We start from the raw sequence: 24,389 nt of genomic DNA, 5'->3' as shown, positions 1-24,389 counted from the left end.
TTTAATCAAATCAAGCTAAACACTTGTAAATTCTAAAATATTTTAAATAAAGGTTTAAATGCTTTTAAGTAATGTTTTAAGTTTAAAAGAATGTCCTAACAGGAATGATGGTCTTTAATAAGCTTTAGCATCACTACAGAGAGAGAAAAAGAAAAAGCACATCTTTCCAGTGTTTCTCAACGTTAAAATACATTTCTCACTAAGTTAGATTTTAATCTCACTTGATACTACCTAAATATTTCAAATAATCAAATTCCTATTGCCATAAAAGGGAGGCCCATATTATCAGTGAGGGTAGAAACACAAGGAGGTAGTTTAGCCTTGTTCCCCTAAGATGATTTAAGACTGTTTTCAGGAATGGTTTGCAAGTTTTTGTATTTCCATTTTGCATTCTTAACTAGATTCATTGCTAAATAATTTGCATAATGAAATAATTAAACATATATGATTCACAGGGCTAGAAATTTCCTTCTGGCTTTTGTTTTTGATGCAGCACATATTTTATTAAAAAGGAAAAAAGGTAATTAGTAATAATGTTATAAATAAAACTGGTCAAAAATGTTTAAATAGAAAATAAATATTTTTAGAAGTTATATATTTGACTCTGTGCCCTGTATAGCATATAGTGCTATGAGTAAATGAACTGCATGTTATGAACACATAGAACATTCAGGGGTAGAAATTAACTTTCTTTCTGTCACCAATGTCTAAAATTATAAGCAATAATTTTGGTGGATTGCCAGAGGTTCACACTAAATGAGTTATAAATTGTTACTGAAAAAACAAAAAAACAAAAAACACTGTTAATACAAGCACAGGTACTTTTAAAAACCAAATTATCACTGTGTTTGAATACACAGCCCAATACTCATGAGGCTCTGGATTTATTATTGGGATACAGTATACATGATTCCATAAGTACATGTGGGTTGTTTTCTTTTAAGTTCATAATTAAATAGCTAATCATTTAATTTCAACCCCTGAGAGCAGGTGAAAAGGAAAGAGGTCAGGAGCAGAAATGAAAAAGAGTAAGTAGTTTTAGGAAAACATTGAAAAAAAACACTGGGGGATGTAAAGAGGCAAGATTTATGATTTACAGATACAATGTTTTCCACTTACTCTTCACCCCCTTTTTCCCCTTTCTCTCCTTTTTGTATTGTTCCTTGAGTTTGGTAATTACTCCCTGGTCCACATTCCAGGCTTCAGGCATGAGACACTGGTCTTCCTTTTCTAAACAGAGTGAAACAAATGAAACAGTGTTTTTCAATAAAATATTGAACACTCTGAGTCAATATGTCTGAATGACATAACAACCATTTTCTTTATAGTATCACTAACTTAAAAGAAGTCATTGTTTATTCATTATATATATATATAAGTCACACAAAAAAATATAATCACTAAGAATAAATTATCAGTGTGATTTCCTAGAATAGTAAGTTTCTCTTGAAAGACACACACACACACACACACACACACACACACACACACACACACCCCTGGAATATTTTAGTGATTTTTAGTAAATTAAGCCCAAACAACTTCTTGGCCAGGCACGGTGGCTCATGCCTGTAATTCCAGCACTTTAGGAGGCCGAGGCAGGTGGATCACATGAGGTCAGAAGTTCGAGACCAGCCTGACCAAATGGTGAAACAACATTTCTATTAAAAAAAATACCAAATTAGCTGGGCATGGTACCTCATGCCTGTAATCCCAGCTACTTGGGAGGCTGAGGCAGGAGACTCTCCTGAACCCAGGAGGCAGAGGTTGCAATGAGCCCAGATTGTGCCACCATACTCCCGCCTGGGCAACAAGAGCGAAACTCTGTCTCAGAAAACAAACAAACAAAAACAGAAGTTCTCGTTTTCAGAATTCCACTAGGACTAACACAAAAAGACACTTCGTATTAATTTATGTGATGAGAGAAAATTATTATTTAGAGATTGTACAAAATAAACTCTAATGATCTTTTAAAGAATTTGATATTTTTGCCATGTGTTCATCAATAAGTGATCATTGCCAGGCACGGTGGTTCACGCCTGTAATCCCAGTACTTTGGGAGGCCGAGGTGGGCGGATCACGAGGTCAAGAGATCGAGACCATCCTGGCTAACACAGTGAAACCCCGTCTCTACTAAAAATACAAAAAATTGGCTGGGTGAGGTGGCAGGCGCCTGTAGTCCCAGCTACTCAGGAGGCTGAGGCAGGAGAATGGCGTGAACCCAGGAGGCAGGGCTTGCAGTGAGCCGAGATGGCACCACTGCACTCCAGCCTGGGCAACAGAGCGAGACTCCATCTCAAAAAAAAAGAAAAAAGAAAAAAAAAGTGATAATTTTTATTTTACAGGCTTAATACATAGCATTTGTTAAAACGTATTAATCAACCTTCATTTAAAATTTACAATTTAAGTGATGTTAAGTTTATACATTCTTAAAACAGGAAACAGCTTCTAGTAGTAAAGAAAATCAATAATCAATTGTCACTATTTCAAGAGAAGAAAATTTAAAGAATGTTATATATTTATATTTACTATAAAACAACATAAATACTATATAATGCTATGTAAATGTTAACTCAGAATGCTAGCTTGAACCCAAGACTGATATCTCCAACTGTTCATTCTACATTTCCGTTAGGAAGACTAACAGATACCTCAAAGCAAACATACAAAACCAAACACCCAACCTCTCCCCCCATCCAATCTGTTCCATCCAAAGGGTTCCCTACCTTATTTGATGACAACTCTATATGTGCACTTGCTCAGAGCAATACCCATTCTTTCCCACACCACATTAAATATATCAGGAAAAACTATTTTCTCTACCTTCACAAATTTCAGAATCTGGCTTCTCAGCACATCTACTACTTCTCTGACCATTATGATCTCTTGCTAGGATTACTGCAATAATTGCTTCCCCTCCCCCAAGTCTATTATCAACACTAGTTTCCCTGTGCAGTCTATTCTCAACGTAGCAGCCAGTGATGGTTTAAAATAAAATATGATGTCACCCTTCTTGCTCAAATCCCTCCCATGGCTCCCCATCTCACCACTGGTCTACATGGCCCAAGATAATCTGGTCATTTCTTACTACATTCTCCCTAGAATCACTCTGCTGTAGCCACTCTGGCTCCCTTAAATTTCTCAGGCATGCCAGGGATGCTGCTATCTTAGGGCATTTGTGCTGGCTTTCTTCTTCCTGAACACTTCTTCCCCAGATGGCCAATCCCCTTATCATGTCTTTTATTCAGTTGTTACCTTCTCAATGGGGCTTACCATGGCCACTATATTTTATGGGTTTTTAACTTAAATATATATATACACACATATTTATTTATTTATTTATTTTTGAGGCAGGATCTCATTCTATCAAACCAGCTGGGGTGCACTGTCACAATCTCAACTCACCGCAGACTTGATCTCCTGCGCTCAAGCAATCCTTCCACCTCTGCCCCGCAAGTAGCTGGGACAACAGGTGTGTACCACCATGCCCAGCTAATTTTTAAAAAATTTTTTGTAGAGATGAAGTATCGCTACATTGCCCAGGCTGGTCTCAAACTCCTGGGCTCAAGCAATCTTCCCACCTCAGCCTCCCAAAGTGCTGGGATTACAGGCATGAGCCACCGCACCCAGCTAACCACTCTATTTTGAATTGTAAACTGCTCTCTCTACCCTACACTGACCCGAGCTCTCTCTATCTCCCTTACTCTGTACTTTTTCTACTTTCCATAGCATTTATCACCTTCTGACATACTATATCCTCTTAGTGGAATGTAAGCACCAGAAGAATAAGGATCTTCACCTAGAAAACCTGGCAAATAGAAAGCACTTGATCAGTATTTGTTGAATGAATGATCGGAGTAAACCGAAGTGAATAATAATAAACAGAAATCTGTTTTTAACAATTTGAGTTTCAATCCAGTTTAGATAACTGTTTCCTGGGCCTCTGAATATAATACTATTAAAAATCACTTTAAACAACACTTTTATACACTTAACTATAATCTATCTTTATCTTCCCAGAAAGACGTAACAATTAAAAATGTTAATTTTCATCAATCAAGTCTTAATAATAAATTAAACTAGATGGCTTTTGGGTCCCCAGAATGTCTTCAGGTTTTTGAAGTTAAAATGTAGCCTTATAATCTTACTAGATTCATAAGAACAATAATAATCATGGAAGATGTACGGTAAAATCTTTTTGCTTGCAAGAATCTAACCAGATACTGAAACTAAGCATATTCCTTTTTTATTTTGGTAGAGCAGGGAGGGAGTACAGTAGGAGAGAGATGGAGCGAACCCTTAAAATGGTTTAAATGTTCACTCAATTAGACAAGTTTTGCAATCTAGTTTTGTTAATTTGTTAGAAGTGAACCCTTCGAATCTGAATTATAAAATTCTAAAACACACAAGTCAAACGACTGGTAAAGAAACCTCCAGTAAACTGAAACATTCCATTTACTCATGCTCACTAACAACTATTCAGCACACTACTAAAGAATGAGAAAACTCAATTGTGAGAACAGTCATGCATGTGACTCATATAGTAGGCTAAGTAAAATGTACACACATGTATCATATAATACACTGAGCTATGACTCATACATTAAAGTAAAGGAAGTTACACAAGGAACAGTGCAGCTGTCCTTGGGAAAAACCAACCTCCGGTACCCTTGCGATATGATTCACAATTAAAATGACCAACTATATCTATGCAGATGTGTGATACCTCAGAGAAAGACCTCATTGCAGCACGGCAGATGCAGCTATGTAGGTGGACTTGCCTAAAATATGAGTAACTTGATACACAAGCTCAGTAAGGAGTAAGACAGAATAGAGGCCTGTTTCACTTTAACTTCCCTTTGGTTTCCAGACCTCTTTTCTTGAAAGAAAAGCCAGTCACTAGATAGCCACTGTATTCTTCAATGACTAAATAAGTATCTTAGATAATTTCTTCAATTATTTGCTACAAAAAAAGGAAAAGAAATGCCATTGGTACCATGACACAGTCCCTGAAGGTAATGGAAAATTTACATGGTTTAAGGAAAAGTAAAGGCATATGAAAAATTTATTGTGTGCTATGGTTATAAAGTTACTATTGTCAATATTATCACTGCACAAGAAAACTTTTTTTTTTTTTTTTTTGAGACAGAGTCTCACTCTGTTGCCCAGGCTGGAGTGCAATGGTGCAATCTCGGCTCATTGCAACCTCTGCCTCCCAGGTTCAAGTGATTTTCCTGCCTCAGCCTCCCAAGTAGCTGGGATTTCAGGCACCCGCCACAATGCCCAACTAATTTTTGTATTTTTAGTAGAGACGGTGTTTCACCAGGTTGGCCAGGCTGGTCTCGAACTCCTGACCTTAGGTGATCCACCCGCCTTGGCCTCCCACAGCGCTGGGATTACAGGTGTGAACAACTGTGCCCGGCCCAGAAAACTATTTTTTAATGATTCTGGGGCAAATGAACCTACCAATCATCCTAGAAAGTAATTTTCAACTGAATCCAAAGGGCAAGAAGAAGTCAGCTGGACTTACAAATACAATCAGTTTCTTGCTCTCATAGGAAGCTCCAATATAAAAGCAAAATAATACACTACAAGTGACTATCCCTTACCCGAAATGCTTGGGACTAGAAGTATTTCGGATTTCAAATTATTTTGGATTTTGGAATATTTGTATTATACTGGTTCAGCACCCCCTAATCCAAAAATCCCAAATCCAAAATGCTCCAATGCATATTTTCTTTAAGTATCATGTCAGTGTTCAACAAGTTTCAGAACTTGGAGCATTTCAGGTTTCAAATTTCACATCAGGGATAGACAGTCAACCTTACTTAAGTAACTTACTTAACACCTCAACAAAAAGAGTCATTAAAAGATTCAACAAATGGGCCAGGCCTGGTGGCTCATGCTTGTAATCCCTGGCTTTGGGAGGCTGAGGCGGGCAGATCACTTGAGGTCAGGAGTTCGAGACCAGCCTGACCAACACAGTGAAACACCGTCTCCACTAAAATACAAAAAATACCCAGGCGTGGTGGCAGGCACCTGTAATCCCAGCTACTCCAGAGGCTGAGGCAGGGGAACTGCTTGAACCCAGGACGCAGAGATTGCAGTGAGCCAAGATCGTGCCACTGCACTCTAGCCTGGGCGACAGAGTGAGACTCTGTCAAAAAAAAAAAAACCAAACAAACCAAAAAAAAAAAGATTCAACAAATGCCCTTATTATAATGGTCTGTGATAACTAAGGGGGGAGGGGTTGAAGTCTACCCTGAATGCAAGGCAGAAAAATTAGCAACATAACAAAATATCTCTTCTAGACCTTGTGCTACTGGGATTGTTCAATATTTACAGAGGAAGAACATCTCCTTGAGGCAAACACAAATCAATTTTATTGTATAATGTCTCAGATGGAAAAAAGGTTACAAAAAATCTATTTTAGTTTGTTAAAAACATTAGGAAACCTTTTCCTTGAACTTACCTAACAGAGTTTTCTTATGAGTCACTACATATAAAAACCAAGCAATTGTGAAGGAGGAACAATTTCAACAAAATTTTTAAATGAATGAGAGAAGGAAAAGATATCTTACTTTTTTTCATTTTGGCTTTAGAATTCTTTCATTTTTCCTTCAGAGACGAAATATACCAAAAAAACAGGGATTTAATTAGTATTTCTAATGTGTATAACTAAAAATGTAAAAAAAAGTTCTTCATTTTAAGCAAACCATACTAAGTAACAGTTGGACAGAAGTAATACTTATATTCCAGTCTTATAGCCTGTGTTCTAGTTCTTAAAGGTATATTAGAATCTGTATTTATCCCAAGTAAATTAACATAGACAGAAAACCAAATACTCACTTACAATTCAGAGCTAAACAGTAGGTACTCATGGACATAAAGAAAGCAACAAAGACACTGGGGACTACTAGACGCGGGAGGCAGGAAGGGTAGTAAAGGCTGAAAAACCAACTGGTAAGTAAGGGTACTATGCTCAGTCCATGGATCAGTACATATCATTCATATCCTAAACTGCATCATCACACAATATAACTAACTGTATCATCACACAATATAACCAAGTAACAAACCTGCAAATGTACTCCCAAAACTAAAATAAAAGTTGAAAAAGAAAAAAACAAAAAAACAAAAAAATACTATTTATAAACAGGGTAATCTGTATAATTTGGGACTTATATCTTTTTTTATTGAGGAGACCACTCGATATTGAAAAGATAACAATTGGCTGCAAATTATTTACATATATGGGAAACTGAAATCAAATCTTCAGTTATTCATGCAACATGAAGAAATGATTTTAAAATTCACATGGAGAATTCAAGTTCAAACATCATGAAAGGTTGGACCCAAACCAACAGATCCCTATCCTCTTCTGGGAAGAACATAATATAAAACTTAACTTTAAAAAAGTAAATACGGGCCGGGCGCGGTGGCTCAAGCCTGTAATCCCAGCACTTTGGGAGGCCGAGACGGGCGGATCACAAGGTCAGGAGATCGAGACCATCCTGGCTAACACGGCGAAACCCCGTCTCTACTGAAAACACAAAAAATTAGCCGGGCGCGGTGGCGGGCACCTGTAGTCCCAGCTACTCGGGAGGCTGAGGCAGGAGAATTGCGTAAAACCGGGAGGCGGAGCTTGCAGTGAGCTGAGATCCGGCCACTGCACTCCAGCCTGGGTGACAGAGCAAGACTCCGTCTCAAAAAAAAAAAAAAACACAAAAAATTAGCCAGGCGAGGTGGCGGCGCCTGTGGTCCCAGCTACTCGGGAGGCTGAGGCAGGAGAATGGTGGGAACCCGGGAGGCGGAGCTTGCAGTGAGCTGAGATCTGGCCACTGCACTCCAGCCTGGGCGACAGAGCGAGACACCGTCTCAAAAAAAAAAAAAAAAAAAAAGTAAATACAAGGCTGGGAGCAGTGGCTCATGCTTGTAATCCCAGCACCTTGGAAGGCTGAAGCGGGCACATCACCTGACGTCAGGAATTTCAAGACCAGCCTGGCCAACATGGTGAAACCCTGCTTCTACTAAAAATACAAAAATTAGCCGGGCGTGGTGGCGCACACCTGTAGTCCCAGCTACTCAGGAGGCTGAGGCATGAGAATTGCTTGAACTCGGGAGGTGGAAGTTGCCGTAAGCTGGGATCATGCCACTGCACTCCAGCCTGGGTGACAGTGAGACTTGGTATCAGAGAAAAAAAAAAAAGTAAACACACTGCTGAGCTTAGAAAGAAAAACAATGAAAAATGTCAGGTGCCAGTAATAAAGCATAAACATAGCCAGACCCTGCTGCTGCAACTCAGTAGGATATCTGTCCTGGCTATAAGCCTTAATGCCTGTATAAAAAGTCAATATACAACTCTAAGTAAGATTTCTTTACATATGTTACAGACAATTAAAAATATAATTTCAATATAGCACTGCTTTGAATAGCAAAACAACTGAGAGTACTTTTAATGATCTATGCACAAAATTTTTACAGGAAAAATTAAACAACTTTTTTTTTTTGAGACAGAGTCTTGCTCTCGCGCCCAGGCTGGAGTGCAGTGGTGCGCAACCTCCACTCACTGCAACCTCCACCTCCCAGGTTCAAGCGATTCTCCTGCCTCAGCTTCCCAAGTAGCTGGGACTACAGGCGTGTGCCACAACGCTCGGCTAATTTTTTTGTATTTTTAGTAGAAACGGGTTTAACCATGTTAGCCAGGATGGTCTCGATCTCCTGACCTCGTGATCTGCCCACCTTGGCCTCCCGCAGTGCTGGGATTACAGGCGTGAGCCACTGCACCTGGCCAACAACTTTTTTAAGGTCATAAAAATGAATAAATATCCTATGGTGAAGAACAGTAAAATAGAAAAGAAAAAATATCTATTTAATATAGCTGTTTAAATAAAAGTAGATGAAAAGTTCATAATGTGGTATATCTACATCTAAATAATAAATTCTATAAAACAATTTTATATCATGTTTGGAGCTACTTTTATCTTTATGGATGAAATATTAACTTAAAGGAACGTCTATTTCAAATAAAAAAACATGGGTTCATCTTTTAAGAAAACTTAGTGGAAGTTTTTATATAAAGATAAACAAAAAATAATATCAAAATGATACATTACATTCTCACAACAAATAAATACTTGCCCAAATATTAAGCCATTAAGGTCTTTTCAATCTAGCAAATGTTCTTAAATTTCAGTGGGTGAAAAGCAACACAAACCATAAATCTTATCCTAAATATCTTCATGAAAATTTAAATATAAACTTAAGAGTATTTGAATATTTGCGGATCACGAGGTCAGGAGTCTGAGACCAGCCTGGCAAACACAGTGAAACCCCGTCTCTAATAAAACTACAAAAAATTAGCTGGGGGTGGTGGCAGGCACCTGTAATCCCAGATGCTTGGGAGGCTGAGGTAGGAGAATTGCTTGAACCCTGGAAGTGGAGGTTGCAGTGAGCTGAGATCGCACCACTGCACTCCAGCCCAGGAAACAGTGTGAGACTCTGTTTCAAAACAAACCAACCCAACCAATCACCCAGAAAACATTTGGCTGGGCACAGTGGCTCAACCTGTAATCCTAGCACTTTGGGAGGCTGAGGTAGGAAGATCACTTGAGCCCAGGAGTTAGAGACTAGCCTGGGCAATATAGTGAAACCCATCTCTATTTTTTTATTAATAAATAAGTAAATAAATAAAAGCAATATTCATCGATAGTATCATTTAGTGTAATTTTCTCTTTTAGTTAAAATTCTCAAATATGGGCAAAAATATGTCATTCATTCATTCATTCATTCATTCTGAGATGGGGTCTCACTACAACTCCCAGGCTGGTCTGGAACTCCTGGATTCAAGTTATCCTCCTGCTTCAGACTCGGGAGTCGCTGAGATTACAAGTATGAGCCACTGCGCCCAGTCTTATTTAAATTTAACATAAGTTGGAAAACTTTAATGTCAAAATTCCAACTCTTGGCCGGGCACAGTGGCTCACGCCTGTAATCCCAGTACTTTTGGGAGGCTGAGGCGGGAGGATCATCCAAGTTCAGGAGTTCAAGATCATCCTGGCCAAGGAGGGAAAGCCCAGTCTCTACTAAAAGTACAAAAATTAGCTGGGCTTGGTGGTGCACACCTGTAGTACCAGCTACTCGGGAGGCTGAGGCAGGAGAATCACTTGAACCTGGGAGGCAGAGGTTGCTGGGAGCCCAGAAAGTGCCACTATACTCCAAACTGGGCAACAGAGCAAGACTCCGTCTCAAAAAAACAAAAAAAATCCAACCATCTTCTCATTAATACTTTAGCATGTCTTAACTAAGTCTTCTATACAATCACATCTCTATGCCATTAATTTGTATTGAAATAAATATAATTTGACATTTAGCAAATCAATACATTCTAAAATCTCATTGTGAGGTGTCAGAAAATTGCAAACAACTTTTTGCAGACTCAAAACCAAAGACTCTTGTAAACTATTTCAAAACAGGGAAATGGAAATAAGGTAACCTTCTGTATGTTTGCCTCTCACCTTTCCCCTATGCCAAAGCACAATCCTGAAAAAGTAAATTACAATACCAAATTATAGCACGTAATCCTATTTCCTCTGTATAAGGACTCTAACTTCTCAGTGGCAGAAAAACGTAAGAAAAATTTTTCAGCCAAACATTAAAGAATGCTAAATAATGTTTAATTTCAAAATGTGTTAAATACAAATTAATTATTTTTCAAAAGGTTTAGTAAATTATTGCTGTCATGAACTGTCATGAACTGTGAAAGATTACTACGTTAGTCATATTTACCTTGTGGATATGTGAATACTACAGAAGTTACCTACCTATAAATGCAAAATATGCTCTACACTTTAAAAACAGAGAAACCGGGCTGGGCACAGTGGCTCACGCCTCTAATCCCAGCACTTTGGGAGGCCAAGGCAGGTGGATCATGAGGTCAGGAGATCGAGATCGAGGCTAACACGGTGAAACCCCGTCTCTACTAAAAATACAAAAAATTAGCCGGGCGTGGTGGCAGGCGCCTGTAGTCCCAGCTACTGGGGAGGTTGAGGCAGAAGAATGGTGTGAACCCAGGAGGCAGAGCTTACAGTGAGCCGAGACCGTGCCACTGCACTCCAGCCTGGGAGACAGCGAGACTCCGTCTCAAAAATAAACAAACAAACAGAAACCGGCTGGGTGCGGTGGCTCACACCTGTAATCCCAGCACTTTGGGAGGCTGAGGTGGGTGGATCACCGGAGATCAGGAGTTTGAGAACAGCCTGGCCAAAATGGCGAAACCCCATCTCTACTAAAAATACAAAAATTTGCCAGGCATGGTGGCAGGCGCCCATAATCCCAGCTACTAGGGAGGCTGAAGCCGCCCCAGGAGGCAGAGGTTGCAGTGAGCCGAGATAGTGTCATTGCACTCCAGCCTAGGCAACAAAAGCAGAACTCCACCTCAAAAAGAAATTTAAAAACAGAGAAATCAATTATCCATTCCTTTTCCTCAAAGAAGCAAAAAATTTCCTAGTCCTCCCTTAACAGGTCTTAATGTAATCTAATTTGTAGATTTGTCAATTAAAGAGCAGGAGACCAACAGTTAATGTGCCAGAATAGCCAAACAGAAAGAAAGATTTAGTCACTTACTTTTCCCCAACATATTTAGTTTTTTTGAAAACTAGTTTCCTAAACCCTTCATAAGAAAAATGTGTGCTCTTGTTTTAAGTGAAATGTATACGACACATAGTAAAAACACAACTTCAAAAACGAAGATGAAATATCCTTAAAATTTCGCTTTAGGGTTGAAAGAAAACCTTGAAAGTAGGAAGTTATATTAGGTCATCAGCAGAACTACACGGTGTAGCAGACAAAAAATTACAAGTGTGAAAATAACTTTATCCTTTTCTTTATGACACAGGGTCTTACTCCGTCACTCAGGCTGGCGTGGCTTGATCATGGCTCACTTCAACCTCCTCAGGCTCAAATGATCCTTGCACCTTGGCATCCCAAGCAGCTGGGACTACAGGCACACGCCACCATGCCCAGTTAATTTTTGTATTTTTTTGTAGAGATAGGGTTTTGCCATGTTGCCCAGCCTGGTCTCGAACGTCTTGACTCAAGCAATCCTCCCACCTTGGCCTCCCAAAGTCCTGGGATCACAGGTCTGAGCCACCCAGCCAACTTTATCAATTTTTTTAAACAATAAAACATTCAAAGTTTAAAGTTCAACATAGTTAAGTTGGTCCCAAAGAAAAGCTCCAAGGAGGCTGAGAGTGGTGGCTCACATCTATAATTCCAGCATTTTGGGAGACCAAGGCAGGAGGATCACTTAAACCCATTTTGAGACCAGCCTGGGTGACATGGCAAGACCTTGTCTCTACTAAAAACCAAAAACAGTTGCCAGGCGTAATGGTGCACACCTGTGATCACTTGAGCCCAGGAGGCTGAAGCTGTAGTTTGTTGTATTCAAGCCACTACGCTCCAGTCTGGGCATCAGAGTGACACTTTGTCTCAAAAAAAAGAAAAGCTCCAAGGAAAATGAAGTACACAGAGTGTAAACTAATTAAGTAATGAAATTCTTCAATCTCAAGAGAAAATTTCTCTCAATTTCAATCTCTGTCTCTCTCTCTCACACAAATATACATACATCTGATGAAATGAATCACTTTTGTTTTGAAGGATTTATCATAATCCTACCTTAAGTCGATTCAATGACTTTCTTCAGAAAGTGTGCCACTGGGCCAGGCACACTGGCTCATGCCTGCAATCCTAGCACTTTGGGAGGTTGAGGCAGGTGGATCACCCTGAGGTCAGGAGTTCAAGACCAGCCTGGCCAACATGGCAAAACCCCGTCTCTACTAAAAATACAAAAATTAGCTGGGCATGGTCATGGGTGCCCATAATCCCAACTACTTGGGAGGCTGAGGTAGAAGAACAGATTGAACCTGGGAGGCGGAGGCTGCAGTGAGCCGAGATCGCCCCACTGTACTCTAGCCTGGGTAATAGAGCTAGACTCCATCTCAAAAACAAAAAGTGTACCTTTGTTCTATTAAATAACTTGATAGTGATAACATCTCCATACTAGAATGATCTATGCTGTGGAAGTTTCCCCAAAATACTTGTTTTAACTCTTATTAGATGTTTAAAATATTCGATTTTTTTAGAACATTTTGAGAAGAAAACTTCTATGCCTTGTACAAACTGTCAAATCTTAAACTACAATGAATGACTGACTACACTTTTCTAACTTATACTCCTTTTTGCATGTAAGATGTCAGAAATGAGATCTCCAAAAATCCTCTAAAGTCTCATAATCAATTTCCACAAAAATCTAGATTTGCAAGTTCTACTGTCTAAACAGAAAACAGAATATTCTATTTAGTAATTCAAATTCTTTTTATACTGTATTTTTTTCTTTTTAAATGAGGTAGTTATACAATGTTCTTTAAACATACACACACAAACACCCTGGATAAAGGGTGCTAGTAGTAACAAGTTCACAGAATGTTCAATATTTCAACATTATAGTTAAGATATTGCCCTCCTGGTAAAATATAAATTTCTTTTATTTACTTAACATCTCTAGTTGGATCCAGTATGCTTCCTTACCCCAGTCTGTTCCATCGCCTGCACTTCTAGATTCATTGTCTCCTTCCTCTGATGTAACCAAGAAGTCAAACTCCTTTAGAGCTTCTTTTGTATCTCGATCTTCACTGCTGTCAGACAATGCTTTTTTCCTAACAATCTGATGAAAAAACATGCTAAATTAAATAAGAGATAGCTTCCCTTCACCACTGAATAAGAAAATTCAATTATTTTCTTCAGAAAGTGTACCTCTGTTGTGTTAAATAACTGTACGATCTAACTCAGTGAAAATCACATAGTTTTAAAAAAGATGTATATTATAAATTTTAAAGCAGTAATTTAGACTTTGTTCAACGGTATTACGGCTTGTTTTAAGTAAACCAATGGAACCACATGCTGAAATATAAGACATGTATTGAAACAGCAGCTAGTTGATTTACAAGGTACTCTGTTAGGTTCCCATAATTATTTCTACTGTCCCAACCTTGCATCAGTTTTCTCTAGTAGCTCTCTCCATGTATTTAATTTTTTCCCTAAAATGTTGATTTTTCAGAGTGCATCTAACTTAGATTTAACACCAAATTGGTAAAGGCTGTTATGTTTCATTTTTCTATATTTAGAAATAACTCTGGAATCATAAATCCAGTTGAAGGGCTAAAACTTAAGCTTAATATATGCAGAGGCAATTTTTGAGATCTACATGCCTAAGCTCTTTATGAATTATCTCCTTCTCAATCACCTTTACCAACATGGGCATAAAGAAATTAGGATGCTAGGTTTGTATTTTCTTTGAATAAAATTTCAATATCTCAGTTTCTCTAGACTTCAGCTTCTTCACTTCATGCAAAACAGAAATAGCATGATATGATCAAATGTTATCGCTGGACTATTATGAGTGGCTTAAAAATATAAAAGTTTTACAGATAGACCAACAGGATAGACTAGAGAGTTCAGAAGTAGACCCCAAGACATGACAAACATGTAACTTGTATGGCCCTGTTCCCATGCTGATAATTGGTATCATTCATCAATCACAGCATTCATCATCAAAGACAAGATACAGCCTCAGAAATCCTCACAGCACTCCAAGAAACCACTACCAACAGAACAAAGGTGGCATCACAGATAAAACCTATCTGGCCTTAACTGTCCTGGTACTTATAAAAACTGGATAGGAGAAATCAAAGGAGTATTTAATGACGCTAGAATAATTTGTTTAACTATTTGGGATATTTTCCTAAAATCAAGAAATACTTCTATGCTTACAGCACCTCCCACTCTTAACATCTAGCAAATCTATTAGACAAACAAAAAAAGCAAGATCAGTGTGGCAGACTGGGACAGAAAACTCATGCTGAATGTGTATTCTTTTATAAATACAAACCATATTCTAATATTCTGTTCTAATTTTCCCTAGGTAGCCAGCCTAAGGTAGAAAGGTGTATCTGGGCCAAGCACGGTGGCTCATGCCTGCAATCCCAGCACTTTGGCAGGCCGAGACAGGTGGATCACAAGGTCAGGAAGTCGAGACCATCCTGGCTAACACAGTGAAAACCCCGTCTCTACTAAAAATATGAAAGAAAAACATTAGCCGGGCGCGGTGGCGAGCGCCTGCAGTTCCAGCTACTTGGGAGGCTGAGGCAGGAGAATGGCGTGAACCCAAGAGGCGGAGCTTGCAGTGAGCTGAGATTGCACCACTGAGCTCCAGCCTGGTGACAGTGTGAGACTCCATTACAAAAAAAGAAAAAGAAAAAGAAAAAGAAAGGTGTATCTGAAGAGTTATGCCAACAGGACACCCCAATTCTCAGAGTTCCACATATAAATACATTGCCTAATCTATCTTCTTTTACCCTAGAGGCTTAATGTCTCCTCTTCTAGACTCTGATGAGTTGCCAGATGTAATTCAGAGGGACCATCTCCAACATCTTACAGACAGAGTCCTTGTTCTCACTGCCTGACAAAAAGACCAGGGAAAATCCATAAGAAGTACATGAAACTTCAAGTTGCAAGTCTGAATGTATTTTCAACATTAAATATGGTATTAAGTAACAAAAGCAACTCTTGGGGAAAAAAACCTGTTACTAGTCTCATCGCCTCAGTATAACCTTACAAAGAATAAAGATAAATGACGTATTTATTACTGTCATTGCAGATTACTATTTACTAAGTATCCTACTTTAAATAAATAAACCAAAGGTCCTCTGCTTTTAATGTTTAGGTATAGAAGAAAAATGAATTGTGTTTACCACTGGAGAACAGGATTAGAATAGGAAGGGGTAGAGTTTGTAATAATAAGCATATATTACTTTTTTTCCTGACATAGAAGGTTCCACTCCACTTCTACCTTCAATCAGCTTATAAACCAGTTTAAGAAATTAAGAGGCCGGGCGCGGTGGCTCAAGCCTGTAATCCCAGCACTTTGGGAGGCCGAGGCGGGTGGATCACGAGGTCAGGAGATCGAGACTATCCTGGCTAACATGGTGAAACCCCGTCTCTACTAAAAATACAAAAAACTAGCCGGGCGTGGTGGCGGGCGCCTGTAGTCTCAGCTACTTGGGAGGCTGAGGCGGGAGAATGGCGTGAACCTGGGAGGCAGAGCTTGCAGTGAGCCGAGATCACGCCACTGCACTCCAGCCTGGGAGACACAGCGAGACTCCGTCTCAAAAAAAAAAAAAAAAAAAAAAGAAATTAAGAGAAAACCAAAGACGTTATGGGTTACATAGGATGCCTAAGCAGATTAGAAAAATGAATAAACTGTCACTTCAAAACCATTAGGAGGGCCATGACACAAAGGGACATGGGATTCTTTATACTGTGGCTAAAAAAATAGTTAATAGCTCTTAGTTCCATTCTTTTTCCTCCTAAAGTTCCTGAGTGTGAAGACTAAATGTTGCTGCACAAGTTAGCCTTCACACAGTTTGAAACTGATCACTTTTTACATGCATGTATAATCTCAAGGTTGTTATTACACTTAACTGGTGATGATGAGAATGCTGATAATAATGATGGCAAAGAAAAATAAGGGCCAAGTGCAGTGACTCACGCCTGTAATCCCTGCACTTTGGGAGGCCGACAAGGGTCGGCCTCATATGAGAAAGAAGAGCCTCATATCCTCTTCGTTCTCTTTGCCATCTTTGGAGTTTGTTCTTCAGGTTACATGTGGGATTATTTTCCACCTCTGCATCTTCTTCTTTTTCTTCATTATCTGCCTCTTCACCTTCTTTTACATTTCTTTCTTTCTTTCGTTCGTTCATTCTTTTTTTTTTTTTGAGACAGAACTTTGCTCTTTTCACCCAGGCTGGAGTGCAGCGGCACAATCTCGGCTCACTGCAACCTCCGCCTCCGCGATTCTCCTGCCTCAGCCTCCTGAGTAGCTGGGATTATAGGCGCATGTCACCATGCCCCACTAACTTTTTGTATTTTTAGTAGAGACGGGCTTCATCATGCTGGCCAGGATGGTCTTGAACTCCTGACCTTGTGATCCACCCGTCTCGGCCTCCCAAAGTGCTGGGATTACAGGCGTGAGCCCCTGCACCCGGCCAAAACTAAAAAAATTTTTTAGTGCAGTGGTATGATCATGGTTCACTGCAACATCAAATTCCTGGGCTCAAGCGATCCTCCTTCCTCAGCCTCCTGTGTAGTTGGAAATACAGGTGTGTGCCATCACATATGGCTAATTAAAAAAAATTTTTTTTTTAGATATGGGGTCTTGCTATGTTGCTTAGGCTTATGTTGCCTGGCCTCAACTGATCCTCCCACTTCAGCCTCCTGAGTAGCTGGGATTACAGGCACAAGCCACTGCACTCAGCACAGAACTGCTATAATCTGCACTAATTAGAAGACAGTATATTTATTATGTTGCTTACTTAAAAAGATAACAGTCTGTGGTTTAGGAATTTCTGGTAAGATCATATGTAATAGTTTTAATAATTAGTTTATGAATGTTTTGAATATTTAAATTGATATTACTAACTTACAGAATCATATAGCATTATGATTCAAGGCATTATTTAATACTGAGCTATGAATAAAGTATTTTGATGGAAAAATAACATCTCAATGCCAGCATCCCATAGAAATCACAAGGGGCTACACAATTTCCAGATGATCAAGACACAGAAAAAGTGTCACAGAAATTTAGGCTTTTCCTTTTACTATGGTAAATTGAGACATATGCTACTACTGCTTGTTTGGATAAAAAAAATTGGAAGTTACTACTTGAAGTTCAAATAATTTCCATGGCAGGGCTTTATCAGTAGAATACTACTGAATAGTGGTGAGGGAAAACAACAATCTGGCAGTAATAATTTGAGTCTCTGATGGCGCCCAAGAAACAGAAGGCGTAAAACACAGGTTACACCTAGAAAGCACTTTATACTTAAACAGATCATTTTCGCACATAGTGTCTCTTTGTTCCTCACAAAATCCTCCATGGTTAAAATGGCTATTTATAACAATCCTCATTTTACAAATGAAAAAACTAAGCCTGAAGCATTAAGAAACACAAATAGTGGCAAAACTGGAGCTTAAACCCAAGTCTTTATTTAGAGGTCCAATCTGCTTTATATTACTTTACTTTCCTCCTCTCTATTCATAAATTAGTGTGAAAGAAAAAATGCAAACATTTTCCTAGACAAAGCAAAACATGTCCTCATATCTTACTTAAAAAAGAAGGAAAAGGAGTAGGAGGAAGAAGGAAGAAGAGGGAGAAGGGAGAAGGGGAGAAAAGCGAAGAGAGAAGAAAAGGGGAAAGAGGGAAAAAGAGACAAAAATAGAGAAGGGAAGAGAAAGAAGCAGGTACTTAGAGACATCTCTCATTCCAAGAAACTGCCATGGGAAAGTCAATAAGCTTATAAACATCTGAACGAAACTTGAGAAGAATCCTAAACAATTTTGAAGAAATCTAATGGAAGAGTTCTGAAAGTCTACAGAATTTGTCTATCAAAACAATCCTGACAAGAGAGACAAAAACTGCATATATTAGAGCTGATGCTAGTCGCCATCAGGCACCATGATGTGTCTGTCAATTCTATTCTAACAACCAATAACCCTGCACTGTTATAACACACAGTATTTACTATATTCATCTGCCCCATAGAAAAGTTGTCCTGTTCAATGAATGAACAAAAAGTCAAAAAGTGAGGAATTTCAAGAGAAAGCTACTATACTAAAAATATTCTTAACTTGAAATCAATATTACAAAACCTCATAAATGTCTCCAAATTCATGAAAAAGAAAAAGCTAGGGGTTAAGATTAAAGAACATGGATTCTTTTATGCATTATACAGTATGTATCATAGTCCCTAAAAATATTTATATCATATGAGTTATCTAACTCACTGTTGAAGTATCAATGACGCTTTTCTCTCTTCCATCAAGGTCATCATCTTCATCTTCATCACTGAAATCTGCAGCTGCACTTTCAAGGAATTTGAAATTATCCAGCACGGAGGCAGAATCTGTTAACTCTGATTTTCTGATGTAAAACATGTATATACTGCTTAGTTAATCTTTTTAACTTCGACAAAAGAATTAACCCATGATATGTTGCATTAACTTCTGTTTATATGGTAACTATAAACCCAAATCATATTATCTACATTGATTCTTATCAATTACACTCTCACAAATTTAAAAAGCAATACATGAAGTGGATACTCTTTAAGTACTTTGTAATCCTATCTACCTACCTATCTACCTACCTACCTACCTACCTACCTGGAGACAAAGTCTCTGGGCTCTGTCGCCCAGGCTAGAGTGCAGTAGTATGATCTAACTCATTCCAATCTCAGCCTCCTGGGTTCACGCAATTTTCCAGTTTCAGCCTCCTGAGCAGCTGGGATTACAGGCATGAGCCACCATGCCCTTTTAATTTTGTATTTTCAGTAGAGACAGGGTTCCACTATGTTGTCCAAGCTGGTCTCTAATTCCTGAGTCCAAGTGATCCGCCCACCTCAGCCTCAGTCAGCCTCCCAAAGTGCTGGGATTACAGGCGTGAGCTACTCATATCTATTTAGATTAGTGGTAATCTAATGTAAAAAACTCCCCTTTCTGATTCATTATTATTTTGATCCTTACACCAACCTTAATGTATTTCTCTTTTTAAAATATTTTCATTATCTCTACCTCCTTTTTTCTCTACTCTTATCCTCTCTGCAACTCTCCCTTTGACCTCTTACATAAGTTTCCACAACTAAGGAAATAACAAATATGTCATTTTTCTCTGATGCAATCTTGTATTTCTGCCTAACAGCTAAAGTAAAAGAGAAAATGTGTACCTAAAGTTACTAACAGCAATACACTAGTCAAATTAACATTGCTACTAGACTCTGTTGATTAACAAGCCATTAATCTCTTAAAAATGGCTGAATTTTCAAATATATGACTTGAATTTAGTTCCCTCAAATTTAGTAAAGATTTCAATGGCCAGTACAGAAAGATTTATCTCCAGTTCATTAGGTAATCTTTTAGACAGAGAGGATTTTCCCAAAAAAAAAAAAATATATATATATATATATATACACACACACATACCACTATGGACAAAATTTTCAAAAGAGATCTATCTTAAATTTCAAATCTGCTTACAGCTTTGTGTTTGGTATCACCCTCCCCTAACTCTTTATCCCTACTGAAATCGGACAGATTAGCAACAGTATCTTTGTCATTCTTAAAAGACAAATCAAGGCCAAAATGCACAAGAGTGGTCTTTCCTGAAAGTCTTTACTGAAGGTTATTAAAGTATGCATTATAGTTTTCAAAAACATTTATACTATCGGCCAGGCATAGTGGCTCATGCCTGTAATCCCAGTACTTCTGGAGGCCAAGGTGGGCAGATCACGAGGTCGAGATTGAGAACATCCTGGCCAACATGGTGAAACCTCGTCTCTACTAAAAATACAAAAAATTAGCCAGGCGTGGTGGCTGGTGCCTGTAGTCCCAGCTACTCGGGAGGCTGAGGCAGGAGAACTGCTTGAACCCAAGAGGGGGAGGTTGCAGTGAGCCAAGATCACACCACTGTACTCCAGCCTGACAACAGAGTGAGACTGTCTCAAAAAATAAATAAATAAACAAACAAAATAAAATAAAAAATTATACTATCTAAGTTAACTTGATGACTTACGTTAAACCCATAACGTAAAAACAGAACTAAAGATAATGTCCACATAGTCTATGTCTATACAGAGAAATACCATGCCTTACATTTACAAATACAAGTTAATGTATTTTTTAACGCACCCTACAAAGTTGGAAATGTATTCTTAATTATTACTGAATACACTTTAAGGCTCGAAGGAACTTTGTTTATAAAAATCCTACAATGAACCTTTACCTAATCCCATAATTTTAATTTATATTCCAAATAACAGGAACTATCTTCTTGCTAGAAAATTTATAGAATTCAATTAAAACCACTCTTCCTTCCTAAACAAGTGTCAAAATAAAAGTCAAACATTCACAGAATTTTCAGTTTTTTATTCAATTAACAATCATGGAAATTTTTTCCCAATAAATAAGAATCTCTTTATTGAACTGTTTATGCTTATTTTTAGTAGAATTATATATAATTATATGATACACAATCCAAAATGGAAAATAAAATATTTCAAATAGCTACTGAATTTTTCACACTTATGCTGTCACTTCAAAATAGCTACTTAAAATAGATATTTTATATCAAAGGAAAGATAAATTACAACATTATCAGATAAACAAAAGTGGTTAAAAAGCAGGGTTACTTCTAAAGAATTTGAGGTATTTTTACAATTTCTGGATCACCAATCATGAAACGTCATGCTTACAGATTTGTACTGAATTTCCAAATAAAATATTTTCTGAAGTTTTACTTAGTGTTTAAGTCAATATACTAAAATCCGTATTAAATACATACGTTTCAAGCAAATAAATATCATAAATAATATTCCTGAATTAAAAGTCATAAATGGTAACTCCAATCCTTGTGTTACCTTCTAACCAAATAAAATTTTAGAATTTTTATTAAATTATAATTAAATTACTTCTATGTCACTACCTAAAAGAACAAGTAATGCCCATAAAACCAAAAATATTTAATAAGAACTAATTATAGCTAAAACACTTTCCAGACAAAATACTTACCCAATCATTGCTGTCTCTTTAACTTCAGCCTCTGTGCCATTTACAACTGAGTCCTGATTTTTGTCATCTTCCCTGTCAGTGACATCACTTGAAAAGCCCAACAAAGCTCGCACTCGTTTAGATTTCACATCTAGAATAGTATCTGTATAACCCACCTCCTGTAGATACCTGTGTGAAGAGAATCCTTAGAGTTCAGTCATACTGGAATCAGTATTCTATAATTTAATATGTAAATAAAAGTATTTATTTATGCTCATACCCTGCATAAGACTTAACAGTACAGTACTATGCTAGTAAGACTTGTTAATAAATAATCTTCCAGCTGCAGATGGAGCTGTCTCTTGCAGTACCAGCCTCTACAGTCACTGAGAAAAATGAGAGAACTATACAATACACCATTCATTACATTTACTATAAGAAGAAGCTGGTCTTTAATATATCTAATAGCACATTCTTTCCTTAGGCTGGATTGGAGCTAGCTCACTCCTAGACTCTACCAAATCAGTATTTTATAATAGTTATTTCAGTAGTTTTTTACATTCGTCATGGATCAACTGTTTGTGATCTAGACAGAATGTTCCTAGCATATAGGGTGTCCTTCATTACACACAAGAAGGCAGTATTTCTCGAGTCACTTCTGCAGAATTGAAGCTTCTATCCTGAGACAACTTTAAAATAAAAATAGATGGCAATTAAATTGTAGAATGTAGGGGTGTGTGTGCACACGTGTGTGTGCGTTACTGAAAGGCAGCAGCACAAAAAAAGAGCAAAGGCTTTGTATTGAGAGCTAGATCTGGGTCCTATTTCTGCCACTTACTTGCATAACTTTAATTCCCCTGAACCTCAGTTTTCTTTTTTTTTTTTTTTTTTTTGAGACGGAGTCTCGCTCTGTCGCCCAGGCTGGAGTGCAGTGGCGCGATCTCGGCTCACTGCAAGCTCCGCCTCCCGGGTTCACGCCATTCTCCTGCCTCAGCCTCCCGAGTAGCTGGGACTACAGGCGCCCACAACCGCGCCCGGCTAATTTTTTGTATTTTTTTAGTAGAGACGGGGTTTCACCGTGGTCTCGATCTCCTGACCTTGTGATCCGCCCGCCTCGGCCTCCCAAAGTGCTGGGATTACAGGCGTGAGCCACCGCGCCCGGCCGAACCTCAGTTTTCTAATCCCTAAAACAGACACACCTAATACTGTACCTGGCATATAGAAAGCACTCAGTGCCTAGTAACACCAAAGTTGACCAAAAGAGACCAAAAGTGGCAGTGGCAGGACCATGAAAAAGCTAAATGCCATTAATAAACATGACAGACAAACATCAGACATTAACTTATAAGTAGGCACCAAGTCTACTGGATGAAAGAAGAAAACAAAGGTTGATGAGATAACCAGTTTAAGTTCAGTTTATTGGAAGATTTGGTCTTAGTTATAGTAGCTGAAAGAATTCTCAAAAACGTATGTGATCAAAGGGAGTTAAGTGTATCTTACCAAATCAAGATGCTCGTTTTTCAATCCCATCCAATATTTACAGAAAGGTCTCGATTAAAATTTGGATAATTAATTCCCAACTTTCCTAAATTTAAAGTTCTTGAAAACTGCTTCAAAGATGTTGTATTTTTCCATTTTTAACAAATAATATTTGAGACATACCTCACTTTGGCAACAAAATCACATTACAAATACCTGTTTCAAAACTGCTCTTGCCATAGATAAGCTGGTTTTACTAAACAGTTACTTCCCCATTCATCGATAAAATGACACCTTTACTCTGAAGAACAGATTATGGGTCCTTTGAAGTTTTTGAAAATATCTCTTGGGTAGCTGATTATGAAACCATTTTTCGTTTTAAAAAAGATTAGCATTCTAAGAACACATCTATTTTAAAAAGGAAGATGTGTAAGTCATATTTAAGATCAAAGTGTGGGCATTAGTAAAAATCCACTTATTAAATATCAGAAAATATCTCATTTTCTTGTAACTATCTAGATTAAAAAATAGATACGTAAAGACATTTTAAGATTCTCCTTCCGTAGTCAAAAGGAATAGCTGCTATACATCCACTTTGGAAATCCTGGGTTTAAACAACTTATCATCAACCTCCAAAAAACCAGGTAGCAAATTTCATTTTACTGAGGCACAAATCTGAATACGAGTTTCAAAGGTGGTAATCAAGAACCAGGCACTGAGCTGGTGAGTCTAGTCTACCTCTTGATATCAGAACCTCAACCCATCTTTGTTTACTCTTTATTGTCTCAAATACATACTAATATTTTACAGAAGAAAGGTGACTGGGCGTGGTGGCTTGCACCTGTAATCTCAGCACTTTGGGAGGCTGAGGCTGGGAGAATACTCGAAGTCAGGAGTTTGAGACCAGCCTGGCCAACATGGCAAAATCTCATCTCTACGAAAACACAAAAAAATTAGCCAGGCATAGAGGCACACACCTGTAGTCCCAGCTACCCTGGAGGCTGAGGCAAGAGAATCACTTGAGCCCAGGAGGCAGCAGTTGCTGTGAGCAAGGTTGTGCCACTGGACTACAGCCTGGGCGACAGAGTGAGACTCCATCTCAATGAATGAATGAAGGAAGGAAGGAAGGAAGGAAGGAAGGAAGGAAGGAAGGAAGGAAGGAAGGAAGGAAGGAAGGACGGACGGACGGATGGACGGACATGTTAGGCAATATTTGCGAATTTGGAGAATTCAAAAAGTTCTCCAATTAT

At 38.3% G+C, this 24,389-nt stretch overlaps 1 protein-coding gene across 2 annotated transcripts in view; it reads right to left on the bottom strand.

Annotated features, from left to right (window-relative positions):
- Positions 1-24,389, bottom strand: part of STRN (striatin) — a 122,695-nt gene that overhangs the window by 37,679 nt on the left and 60,627 nt on the right. For both annotated transcript variants that reach the window (XM_015112104.3, XM_077959727.1), the window contains 4 exons: positions 21,682-21,849; positions 18,904-19,039; positions 13,588-13,723; positions 1,120-1,230 (listed from right to left, as the gene is read on the bottom strand). In XM_015112104.3, the coding sequence (XP_014967590.1) occupies positions 1,120-1,230; positions 13,588-13,723; positions 18,904-19,039; positions 21,682-21,849 (551 nt within the window). The remainder of the gene's footprint in view (positions 1-1,119; positions 1,231-13,587; positions 13,724-18,903; positions 19,040-21,681; positions 21,850-24,389) is intronic.

Source organism: Macaca mulatta, chromosome 13 (assembly GCF_049350105.2).
Source record: "Macaca mulatta isolate MMU2019108-1 chromosome 13, T2T-MMU8v2.0, whole genome shotgun sequence".
NCBI classification, from domain to species: domain Eukaryota; kingdom Metazoa; phylum Chordata; class Mammalia; order Primates; family Cercopithecidae; genus Macaca; species Macaca mulatta.
This window is presented reverse-complemented; position numbering and strand designations above follow the sequence as displayed.